This window comes from Elgaria multicarinata, chromosome 10 (assembly GCF_023053635.1).
Source record: "Elgaria multicarinata webbii isolate HBS135686 ecotype San Diego chromosome 10, rElgMul1.1.pri, whole genome shotgun sequence".
In the NCBI taxonomy this organism is placed as follows: Eukaryota; Metazoa; Chordata; class Lepidosauria; order Squamata; family Anguidae; genus Elgaria; species Elgaria multicarinata.
The window spans coordinates 7,400,742-7,413,471 of record NC_086180.1 but is presented as its reverse complement, the minus strand read 5'-3'; the positions used below and the strand labels follow the sequence as shown (position 1 = coordinate 7,413,471).

The 12,730-nt window shown below is 47.9% G+C and overlaps 1 protein-coding gene across 1 annotated transcript in view; it reads left to right on the top strand.

The window, feature by feature from the left end:
• RNF24 (ring finger protein 24) overlaps positions 1–12,730 on the top strand; it is an 83,608-nt gene that overhangs the window by 40,308 nt on the left and 30,570 nt on the right. The window contains exon 2 of the mRNA XM_063136144.1: positions 8,221–8,370. Coding sequence (XP_062992214.1) covers positions 8,221–8,370 — 150 coding nt within the window. The remainder of the gene's footprint in view (positions 1–8,220; positions 8,371–12,730) is intronic.

Sequence of the window (12,730 nt, the reverse complement as noted above, 5' to 3'; positions counted from 1 at the left end):
GCCTTGATCCAAACAGAGAGGCGGGTAAGAAATATATTATTAATTATTACCGTATTTCTTCGATTCTAAGACGCACTTTTCCCTCCACATAAACATCTCTAAAAACAGGGTGCGTCTTAGAATTGCAAATGCGTTTATTATTTCTTAGAATCAAAGCTTTTTTTCTGTTGGTGGTACTGAAATTAGTGTGCGTCTTACAATCGATGGCGTCTTAGAATCGAAGAAATACGGTATTATTATTATTATTATTATTGTTGTGTGTGTTCCCTTGCTTATGTAGGACTGTGCCAACTCGCACACTCTCACAAGCAAAGGGGCACACACACACGACTGAATTCTCCATTTTTAAAAGAGAATGTTCTGCATGTAGAGAACTAGATAGCCAAAAATCCCTGGTTCTATGGTAGTTTTCTCCCTGACATGCTAGTTTTCTATGTGCGAGGGATTTTTTTTAATTTATTTTTTTTGCATTGAGGAGTATTCAGTTATATTAGCTCTCACCTGCAGTGTGAAGTGGTGCAGCTGCCTTGGGGAGACGGAGACCTATGTGTACAATCCTTGCCTTGTGCAGAAAGCACTGGAAGGGTTGCTCAGGGTCAAAAACTTTCACAAACAGGAAACTCGAGAGGAGAGCTTTGAATAGCATTTCAAATTCCCAGGCACTCGCATCAATCTCTCATGGGCACCAGAAGAACTGGATTTTTAGATGCAAGTACTGCAACAACACCAGGAAACCCGAGACTTTTCAAAGCTGTTCTGGAGAACAGGTTTCGGGGGAGCTGGAGTGTCTAAATTTGAAGTCAGAGTTGCTCAGACTCTGCACATCATCAAAAGTGTACCACGAAAACTCAGAATTCTGTACGTCAGTAATAAAGAACCTTCCGTGGATATCAAATGGAATTTTATAGCCCAAGTAGAAAAGGCGTGGGTGGGGGGAACTCTGCCTCGAGGGACATAAGGTCTCAAGTACGATAGCGGGGTCAGGAGAAGGAGAGAAAAGCTGGAGAAACTTCATCTCTATATATTCTGTCTCTCTGGAAACATTCACTGAATATTAAAAACTGAAATCCAAGTGAGGAGAAAGGGCTCCTCTAAACAAGTGAGTTATTCCACGCTCACGGAAATTTGCGGGTCCATTACATGTCGTCGTCAATGACCAGGACGTCTCCCGTATTATCCCCTGGAAACCCTGCTTTTAAAAGAAGCACATATCACGTGGTAATATCCAGAAAAAGCGGGATCTCCCAGTGTGTAAAATCAGCATTGCGCAATAATTCCACCACTAGATGGCGCTGTCTCATTATAGTGAATGGAAGTGCACACAGAGCACACAGAGAGAGGAAGTATTCAAATCAAATGTAAAAACTGAGCAGGGGAAAAGACCAACCCAGATGGGACTCAAACCCACAATCCTTGGCTTAGGAGGTCAATGCCTTATCCATTAGGCCACTGGGGCTGACACATCAAGCCACATGCTGGGCTAGATGGACCCTTGGTCTGATCCTGCAGGGCTCTTCTTATGTTCTTATGAATAATTCTCCTCCCTTCACTTCAGATGAGACAGCACCATCCAGTGGTAGCAGATTCTGCTTTTTCCTGGATGTTACCACATTAAAAGTGGCTCTTTTCATACAGGGATTTCCAAGGGATACAGCAGGAGACATCCTGGTCATTGGCGACATCATTTAATGGACCCGAAAACTTCCATAAGTGGCCAATCATGAGTGTGCAACAAATCACTCATTTGGAGGAGTCCCAAGGCTTAGTGACTGGTAGTAAGAGCTTTAAGCTAAAATAGGTTGGTATTTTTGGCCCTGCCCACTTTTGCCTTTGGCTCCACCCACAACTGGAATGCAGCCCCCCCCCTAAAGAGCTTCTCCAAAATGGTCTGAAAGAAGATCTGCCCCTGTGTGATAGGTGCGCCTGGCACCAAAATGCCAACACTCCGTGCAAAGCTTGTCATTGGAGTGGATGGAACAGTTTGAGCAGGGTTGTAAGGCTCTCACTTTCCTTGCAACAAATAATATGTTTTGAGTCCTAAGAAAACGTGAGATCCCTGTAACAGAAGCACTATCTTTAAAAGAAAAAGAAAAGAAAAAGAAAGACGTCTGGATCTGCGCCATTCAACAGGATTAGTTTAAAATTACTGACCAGTGTTTAATGGGAATTTTTCCCCCCCAGCAGTGTTGCAAAACACACACACACACCTTGTTGGCTGTTTTTCAATACAGCTTGCAGAAATACAAGCTGTGCTGAAAATTCAGAGTTGGGTGTCTTGTGGCCCTCCAGATGTTTTGGCCTACAACTTCTATCAGCCTGAAACTTTATAGCCAATGGCGAGAGACTAGGGGAGTAATCAGCCCATATATGCATTATCTTATTTATTTATTTATTTATTTATTTATTACATTTCTGTGCTGCCCAATAGCCAAAGCTCTCTGGGCGGTTCACAACAACTGAACGTGTTTAGCACCAGCGTTCCCCAGCCCGGATCCGCCAAAAGTTTTGGACAACTCCCAGCATCCCTGGCCATGGCCCACGCTGGCTTGAGCGGATAGGAATTGCAGTCCAGCACTTCTGGAGGGCATCAAGTTGGGAAAGGCTGGTCCATGTGATGAAGTCACTGAGGGCAATTAGGACAATTTACTGACACATTTGCCCCTTCCCAACAACCAGGCCACTTTCTGGGTGGTCACTTGGGGGCCCGTGGAGTGTGTCAAAGATTTAAAAAATCCACTCATCTAGAGTATTGCATCCAGTTCTGGGCTCCACAATTCAAGAAGGACGCAGACAAGCTGGAGCGTGTTCAGAGGAGGGCAACCAGGATGATCAGGGGTCTGGAAACAAAGCCCTATGAAGAGAGACTGAAAGAACTGGGCATGTTTAGCCTGGAGAAGAGAAGATTGAGGGGAGACACGATAGCCCGCTTCAAATACTTGAAAGGTTGTCACACAGAGGAGGGCCAGGATCTCTTCTTGATCCTCCCAGAGTGCAGGACACGGAATAACAGGCTCAAGTTAAAGGAAGCCAGATTCCAGCTGGACATCAGGAAAAACTTCCTGACTGTTAGAGCAGTACGACAATGGAATCAGTTACCTAGGGAGGTTGTAGGCTCTCCCACACTAGAGGCCTTCAAGAGGCAGCTGGACAACCATCTGTCAGGGATGCTTTAGGGTGGATTCCTGCATTGAGCAGGGAGTTGGACTCGATGACCTTGTAGGCCCCTTCCAACTCTGCTATTCTATGATTCTATGATTCTGTGTTAGGCAACTCTGTTTTATTGGGTGTAATACAGCTGTATGGAGAGAGTCTTATAGTCAAAGAACTTTTCACCTGGCAGTGTGGAAAGCAGATATATTTATACATAGTAGCATCTTAACCAGTTAGCAGTTAGCTAAGTTCTAAAGCAAAACAAAGACAGATCAAAGAAAAATTCTTCATTATAACTCATCAACAGATGGCCCATAACTCTTCTGGCAATGTCAGATTGACCTGGATGGTCAGTCCCCCTTATCAAGCCAGCTTATTTGCCTTCTACTATATCAAGAGGTCTTGACAGTTAGAAATTCCAATTAAACATTTCCTTGCTGATATAACAGTGTTAGCATTACGGCACGTTCAGGCACAGAACCAAATTACATACAGAGGGCCACATACAGAGCAGGTACATATCAAGGCTTCTGGCCTTGTTTTCTCAGCTGTAAGCCATGAACTTTGGCTCCAAAGTCTAGCAGTAGCTGCACCACTGACTAAATGGTCTGTTGGTCTCTCAGCAGAGCCGATGGAATGAGATCCGGTGCCGTACCTCAAATGCCTATAAAAGACTTTTTCAGAGCTAAATTCACCAAGCTCTGCCTCTCTCATAACGGTTAAAGTGTCTGATTCGGCCAAATAATGTTGTTCGCCTTTGTGAACTTCTGGTCCCATTGCTGTCGTTGGCTTTTGAATCCCTGCCATGAATTTGAGGCAAAAGTTACGTCATGCGTTCACAGTCGCTAAATAATGATTCCCTCCCATTTTCAGGATGACAAAACCCTTCCTTCCCATTTCTCTCCGCTGAACAGATCCTTACAGCTGTTGTATGTTACTGGTCTCTTGAGTGATGACTCACTCCATTGGAACGTCCTTCCCGTTACCTCAGAAAGGAATCCTCATTTAAATCTAAATTTAAGTTTCTCCTTACAGAAAGAGTTTTTTAGTTCCACGTCTTCTCCTTTGCCAGGATGGAAACAGGGTTGGAGGCGTGTGTCCTCCTGCCCCTTAAGGCTCGTGTCACTCAAAATGGCCGCCTTGCAGGCCAGGTCGAAATGTCCTGACTGTTAGAGCAGTACGACAATGGAACCAGTTACCTAGGGAGGTGGTGGGCTCTCCCACACTAGAGGCCTTCAAGAGGCAACTGGACAACCATCTGTCAGGGATGCTTTAGGGTGGATTCCTGCATTGAGCAGGGAGTTGGACTCGATGGCCTTGTAGGGCCCTTCCAACTCTGCTGTTCTATGATTCTATGATTCTATGACAGTATATGCATGGTTGATTAAAACAAACGAACAAGATACTGCTGGAAAGATCCTCAGGACAAGAATCTAACACCATTAGCCTTTGTTCCGACAAAGCCTGCTTCAGAAAAAACTTGAGAGTGGACTCGATGGCCTTAGAGGCCCCTTCGAACTCTACCATTCTATGATTCCCACACTAGAGGCCTTTAAGAGGCAACTGGACAACCATCTGTCAGGGATGCTTTAGGGTGGATTCCTGCATTGAGCAGGGGGTTGGACTCGATGGCCTTAGAGGCCCCTTCCAACTCTGCTATTCTATGATTCTATGATCTCCAACAAGGTGGCTGCTCCACTCTGCAAGCTCTCAGGCTCTCTCTCCACGGCGCCGAGTTTGTGCTGCCTCTCGCGAAACCCCTGCGGTTTTACTCACCTGGGATGACGTCGGGTAATCCTGAAGTCAAGGAGAGAGCATGGAGCCCCACCCCTTGCCCTCTTCGTGCTGGAAGGTGACCAAACGCCAGTCAGTTTCCACCGGGACCACCCCTTGGAGGTCAGACGGCGGAAGAGCTGTCGTGACTTCGCTCCCAATGAAAAAGTTGGGGTAAATCCCCGACTTTTTCACTGCACAGCATCGCAGGAGAGCCCCACGGTGGTGGCTGCGAAGCTGCGTCTACATCATATAAGTGAAGCAGCACAGATTCGCAGCCACCACTGGGCTTTCCCCGCGTATAGACAGCCTCTGTAACCCTGATCACCCACTTGCTGGTACTTTGCCACCGCACTGCCACAAAACATCCTAGTAGGTTTCCGCTTCATAAAGTAACCGTGGTGACTGCACCCAGGTCATATAGAAAAACACCCAGTGCTTTATCTCCATTTATGGGCGCTGGTGCTAATCTCCCAACTTGAGCCCTGTTAGCAATTGAAGATGTGATAGCTGTGGCACAGCTTCCGGACCACGTGGAAAGTTGGGTTTGTTTTTTTCCAGGGGAAAAAACATAACGGCACAGCCATGGTTAGATCAAAGCTGCCGGGAGCATCTTTGAGGTGGTACGGAACCAAATGATGGCCAAGCCATGTCCAGATTTTTGAGGACCCTCAGTATTTTCCCAACCCTTGATGCCAGCCCTGGCTGATGCGTGTGGCAATCTCTGCACAAATGCCTTGAGCATGCCATGTTTCAAGCGCATGCCCACCATCCAAAATGGAGACCCATTTCCTGCGAAATCAGCCCCAAGAGGAGAAGACGCATTCTGGGCTAGCGTCCTATTTCTCTCCTGTGGATGAGCCTGCATGCTTAGAGAAGGGAGGAAAACAAGGGATACGGCTTAAAACCTGCCAGACAGCCATTCTCCGGGCACAGCCACGTGAAGGCTGTAAAGTCCCGCTTGTATGATGCTTGTAATTTTCCTCTGGATCTGCCACGTGGGTTAATGGAAATCTCCTCCTCCTCCTCCTCCTCCTCCTCCCCCATGCGAACCAAACAATAATAAAGCCACGATAGGGAAGCCACGCCTGGAAACAAAAGGAGAACGCTCTCTGCTTACAGGGGATCTCTCATCCTCGCCAAGCTGAAACAGGGATCAGTTCTCAGAGGCATTAGCAACCCTGGAGCACAGCCAACGCTAGTCAGGCTGTGAAAAACTAGAGGAGGGAATTTCTACCGGATGAGACGCTGCTGCTTGCCACTGCCAAAGGAACATTACTCATCTTAGACAGACGCCACTACAGAAGAAAACTATTTTAAAGCTTCTCAGCCCATTCTACATTTTGCGTACCGATGTCCTTTGCCATTATCTCAATGCCGCACAGCATGTAAGTGTAATTGTGCAGCGATGATTTTTAAGTCTTTCTTCCTCTTATATACTTTTCTTTCTTTTTTTCTTCTCTCTCTCTCTCTCTCTGCCCGAGCATTTGCATGTAGATCTAGGGAGGAAAATGTTGAATTAAGAAGAAGATCAAATAAGCCGTTCTTCCTCTCGGCTTTATTTTGTTTGTGGGTTCCTCTGGAGTCCGGAGTGGGGCCTGCCTAAAGTGGGAAGGTTGGCAAAGCTGTATTGCCTTTCGTGTTCTCTCTTCCAATTCCCAATTCTCTCTTATTGCAAGCGGGGAATTGGAGCAGAGAGGGAGGGGACGGGCCTGGCCTGCGACAACCTGGTGGCCACGGCAATGCCACCCACACGTCTCTGGCTGGCGTTGCCATCTCCAGGAAGGCACTGTCAAATGGAGGCATGTCCTAGTGCTAAGACTCAAAGGGCACTCCACAGCCATTCTGCCCCCACCCTTAATTTTTGTTCTTGTACAAAAAAAAAAGGGGGACGGACGGTGGGAAAAACACAGGAGGGCTACAAATGAATATATTTGGGCATCCTGTAAAATTCCATGAATGAAGCAGTGTGGTTTGCGTGCCTTGAGTTGTACCCAATATTAATCCCACTCAGAGCTTTATCACACCGGCGCTATACTGTGCAATCACTGCAAATTGCGTGCAGAGGACTCAGAAGTTTTCCACCTTATAACCTGCTTTGATTGTGAAGGACTCCCATGCATCCTGCCTGAAAGCCAAAAGGTTCGCTGTATTTAGCCCCTACTTTTTGAGCGTATCTTCCGAGCCGCCACTGGGGTGCAGGAGCAGGATTTTAAAGAAACGCTTACACCTGCATAAGCTTTAAAGATAAAGACACCAACATTGGCACAGTAATAGATATTAGGGAGAGCTTTAAGCATACCAAATTTGAATTGAATCGGGTCATCCATTGATTTTTTATGATTTTTTACATTTCCCCCCTCCTTAAACTCACTTCCTGGTATGCAAAGGATCGCTGTCGCCCGGTAGCAAAAACAACAACCACGAAAGCTTAGCGCTACGGGGATAATCCGAGGGAAGCAGGCGCGTGGGATGAAGCTCTCAGAGTACACCCGTTGAAATGAATGGGACCCAAGTTAATCTTGACTAACTTCAGTGCCATTCCTTGCAATGGGTCTACTCTAAGTTGGACTAAGACTGGATGTTCCCTTGTCTGGAAGCACCCAGGCTACTTGTCCATGTAGTCCAGTGCTCTCTACTCTGGTGGGTAGCGGCTGTCTGGGGTCTCAATCAGAGGAGGACTTTTTTCCCATCACCTCTTCCCTGATCCTTTCAATGGGAGATGCCAGGGCAGGAAACAGGCACCTCCTGTGTGGAAACCATCTGTGTTCTGTGATCCCTCTACAGTATGTAAAATTTGAACCAAGCAATTCAGTGCTTGATGGCTTTTGAGTGAGTATCTGTGGTTGGGTGCTTAAGGCAGCCGGTGATTTCTTCACCGTCTCTCAATCTGCCCCCTGGCGCAGAATCCATGCATGAAGGCGTTGCCCCCTGCCCCACCCGGGATTCAGACACAGTTTACACTCCATATCCCGGTTCTCTTGCACACCTAGGTAAACAGGCATTACGAATTTGCAGAATGGAGAGAATTCCACAGGAGTCTCCCTTCTGGCATTTGGCAAAAAGCAACATTATCTCTTCAGAGGGATTTTGGGATTGCTTTGATTATCTGTAGCTGCGTCGTTTGCCTTGTTCTTATTGCTATGTCTTTGCTCTTTTATTTCCGTGGTCGTTTTCAGTCCCTTCTCGTGCGAGTTTCTTAAAACGGTGTTATAGATGAGTTGAGGTTTTGCTGAATCGGAAGGTGCGGCATGACACGTTTTAATAACTACCTTTCCTTTTCTCCTTTCTTGGCAGACCATCCATGAGCTCAGACTTCCAGCATTACAGTTTCAGGATGCCAAACATTGGATTCCAGAACCTGCCTCTGAACATATACATTGTGGTCTTTGGCACGGCCATATTTGTCTTCATCCTCAGTTTACTCTTCTGCTGCTACTTGATCAGGTAAGCGAGCTCATCCCGGTCAGTTTCACACAACCCTTCGTCCTTACTTCCCCTCTGCACGTTGGTGTTTGCGGTCACCTTGCGCTGGGTGGTCTGCCCGCGTTCTGGCGTGGGAATAAATTAGACACACATCGGATTCATGCGCCGGAAAAAGATGCTAGACTAGGTGGACCTTTGGACTAATCCAGCAGGGATGTTGTTATGTTTTCTTATGAGTAAGAGCAGATGATGGTAAAGAGACAGGTGTTGAAGGGGGATGTGGGTCTACACCAGCCTTCCCCAACCTGGTGTCCTCCAAATGTTTTGGGCGACAACCCCCATCATTCCTGAACATGCTGTCTGTGGCTGATGGAAGCTGAAGTCCAAAATGTCCGGAGGGCACCCAGCTGGGGAAAGCTGGTATACATTAAAAACAGGAGCCACTTCGCTCTGGGAAGTAGAATTGTCATGGCGTTGTCTAATTTACAATCTCCTCTCACGGGTCAAACTCAAGGGGTCCCAAGCCCCGCCAGGTTGAGGCAGAAGGGGCTGTGCAGAGGGCCGATGGGCTGGGCGCTAGCGACATCGCGAAGCGCCTTGTCCCAGGAGTCGTTTTTCCGCTTTACAAAGCCTGTTTGTTTAGCATGCTCAGCAGAGAGATAACTTCCTATCTCTCATCTCATACTATTGCCCCGCTCGTGCTCTTCGCTCCTCTGATGCCATGTTTCTCGCCTGCCCAAGGGTCTCTATTTCCCTTGCTCAGCTTCGTCCATTTCCTTCCGCTGCCCCTTACGCCTGGAACGCTCTTCCAGAACATTTGAGAACTACAAGTTCAATCGCAGCTTTTAAAGCTCAGCTAAAAACTTTTCTTTTTCCTAAAGCTTTTAAAACTTGATTTTGTTCTGACTTTATACTGTTAGTTTTACCCTACCCTGTGCCTGTTCGGTGCGTTCTCTTCCCCTCCTTATTGTTTTATTATGGTTTTATTAGAATGTAAGCCTATGCGGCAGGGTCTCGCTATTTACTGTTTTACTCTGTACAGCACCATGTACATTGATGGTGCTATATAAGTAAATAATAATAATAATAACTGAGTCCCGTGTGTTTGTTTTCAAATGTGTACTTGCGTATCTGCAGTGCTGGCTCCAGGTTTTTGAGGGTGCTTGGCTCCCTCCCTCAGTGAGTCTGCCGCTTCATTGCCACGGTCACCAGCTGGGAATGCTTTTCCTTCTCCTCATCGTTGTTACTGCTTGCTTGACGGGCAGAGAGCCTGGGAGCAAGCAAGTGGTGGCATCTGCTGCGCCTTCTTCTCACTACGATTGGTGCGTGGGCCAGAGCGAGAGGCCGAAGAACAAGCAGGTTGCCATGGGGAAGCGGAGAGCAAGTTCAGGAGGCTCCTTTCAGTGGGCCCCTGCCGGGGTGTGGGCCCTGGGCATGCACTTTAGGACCTTGGTGGGAGAGGGCCAAATCACAAGAAAGCTGCACGAGTTGCTCCGGAAGGCGGTTTGCTGCTTGGGAAGAGAGAAGCCGTGTTCTGGAGAAGAGGAGATTGAGGGGAGACATGAGAGCACTCTTCAAAGACTTGAAAGGTTGTCCCACAGAGGAGGGCCAGGATCTCTTCTCGATCCTCCCAGAGTGCAGGACACGGAATAACGGGCTCAAGTTACAGGAAGCCAGATTCCAGGTGGACATCAGGAAAAACTTCCTGACTGTTAGAGCAGTACGACAATGGAATCAGTGACCTAGAGAGGTTGTGGGCTCTCCCACACTAGAGGCCTTCAAGAGGCAGCTGGACAACCATCTGTCAGAGATGCTTTAGGGTGGATTCCTGCATGGAGCAGGGGGTTGGACTCGATGGCCTTGTAGGCCCCTTCCAACTCTACTATTCTATGATTCTGTGATTCACCTGGCAAGTGCAAAAACAAGAAATCAGGCAAGCAGGCAGGCTCCTGTTTTTTATGCACATCGGTACACCTCCCAAGAGGTGTTGTGGAGCTGCCAGGTGGCTTCCCTAGAGGTGTCCTGTTCCTCAGACCGAAGAGCAACAGCAATTTCCTGCAGTTTGGATTGGAGGGGGAAAGGGAGGCGGTTTTTGTCACCTTCCTCCCTGCCCAAAGATGTCCGCCTGGGGATTTGAAAGCACTCCAGCTGAGTGGTGGACCACCTTCCTTCGCATTGAGAAGGACCCAAAGTCAACTGCTGGCATCTCCAGCAAAAACGGGGATCAGGTGATGAGGGAGGATCCTCTTTCCACAGGCCATGGGAAGCTGCTGCCCATCAGCAGTACTGGGCTAAATAGAGCAATGATCTGACTCGGGGTCAAGGGTCCTGGGCCAAGGCCTCGAGTTGCCCACCCTGGCCAGATGTCACAGTGGTGTAGCGAGTAAGACAGGAGTCCCCCAACCTTTCCGGACGTGTGGGCACCATCACAAAATGGCTGCCTATGAGGATGTGGCTAGTCACATCATAGCTGCCGTGGGGGCCTGGCTAGTCAGGAGGTGGTGGAGAGGAGAGAGGAATAGTGAGGCTAGAGGCTGGGAGGGAGGGAATGGCCGGAGTTGCCTCCTGGCCTGCTTCTGTCCATGCAGACCTTTCCCTTTTGCACTCTCTGTATCTCTTCTCTCGGCATTTGAATCCCCTGAAATAAAGAGCTAGTGCTGGATCTCCAGGCTCCTGATAGAATCATAGAATAGCAGAGTTGGAAGGGGCCTACAAGGCCATCGAGTCCAACCCCCTGCTCAATGCAGGAATCCACCCTAAAGCATCCCTGACAGATGGTTGTCCAGCTGCCTCTTGAATGCCCCTAGTGTGGCCCACCACTTGAATGCCCCACCACCTCCCTAGCTAACTGGTTCCATTGTTGTACTGCTCTAACAGTCAGGAAGTTTTTCCTGATGTCCAGCTATAGTACAATGTACAATGTGTACTATTCCCAGAAGGAATAGGGATTGCCTTTAGGAGCTATCCTCAACCTGGCGTCCTCCAGATGTGTTGGACTGCAACTCCCAGCATCCTCCAGCCAGCATGCTGGGAGTTGTAATCCAACACATCTGGAGGGCACCAGGACAGGGAAGAGTGATCTGGTGCAACACCCGAGAATGCCAATCTTCTTGTGATCTGGATGCGTGTCGAAGCGTTCACAGGACCGAGGGCGCCCGTGGGTTTTCATTGCATGGTGTCTGCACAAAGCGTCATGGTGTATAAATTTAAAGTAAGGGTGGGGGACCTCTCTCAGAGAAGGTCTCGGGGGCTGCATTCCAGAGGTGGGCAAGGCCAAAGTAGCAAAAATATCAGCATATTTTATCGTAAAGCTCTTCCAGCGAGTCACTAAGCTTAGGAGAGTAATTCCAAACTTTAAAAATGGGGAGAAACTGTGTAAAAGCCATGAAACCATCCAGTGGCCTGGGGAAAGGGAATGGCACCAGGGGAACCCCAGTGAGCCGGATTGGGTGCCCAGGCAGGCTGGATTTGACCCAGACCAAACACACTGTTTTATAGTTTGATGCAGGGCAGGCCTGGAGTTCCCCAAATCAGAAGGAACTATTTTACACTTCGAGAAACAGTACGTCTCTCTATCAAAAACTTATTTTCACCCCTTTCTCCGCTGGTACTCCAAATCCCATCAGGTTTTTAACATATTCAGTGTCGACTTCCTCATCTTGTGCAAGCAGAGACCTACCCTCAGCTGCAATTGCTTTGTCTACTTGGCATTTTGATACCTGGTTTCTCTTCTGTTGGACACTTGAGAACTAGTTTTACATTTTCCCCCCCGTTTCCAAAGCAGAATGGTTCATTTGGTCGCTAGTTAGATGCCGCCTTAATTGTTTTTCAAGTAAGTGCTTTGATGTTCCAGGCAGATCTTAGAATGCCAGAAAAGTAATGCTGTGGAACCATTGCTGGTTATTTAGTGACGTGGTGGGTGTTTTTCCAGTGCGTGGAAAACCCGTCCCCCCGTGGCTTTCTGTACATTTCATTTCCATACCGCTCCATAGCCGAAGCTTTCTGGGTGGCTCACAAAAATTAAAACCATAAGTAGAGCATAAAACATAATATGAAAGCTTAAAACCACAATACAAAAGTATAAGTAGAATAAAACCTAGCAGCAATGCAGAAATTTAAAATATGAATTTAAAATAGCACTCTTCAAGGACTCGAAAGGTTGTCACACAGAGGAGGGCCAGGATCTCTTCTCAATCCTCCCAGAGTACAGGACACGGAATAATGGGCTGAAGTTACAGGAAGCCCGATTCCGGCTGGACAGCAGGAAAAACTTCCTGGCTGTTAGAGCAGTATGACAATGGGACCACTGACCTAGGGAGGTGGTGGGTCTCTCCCACACTAGAGGCCTTCAAGAGGCAACTGGACAGCCACCGGGGCTCAA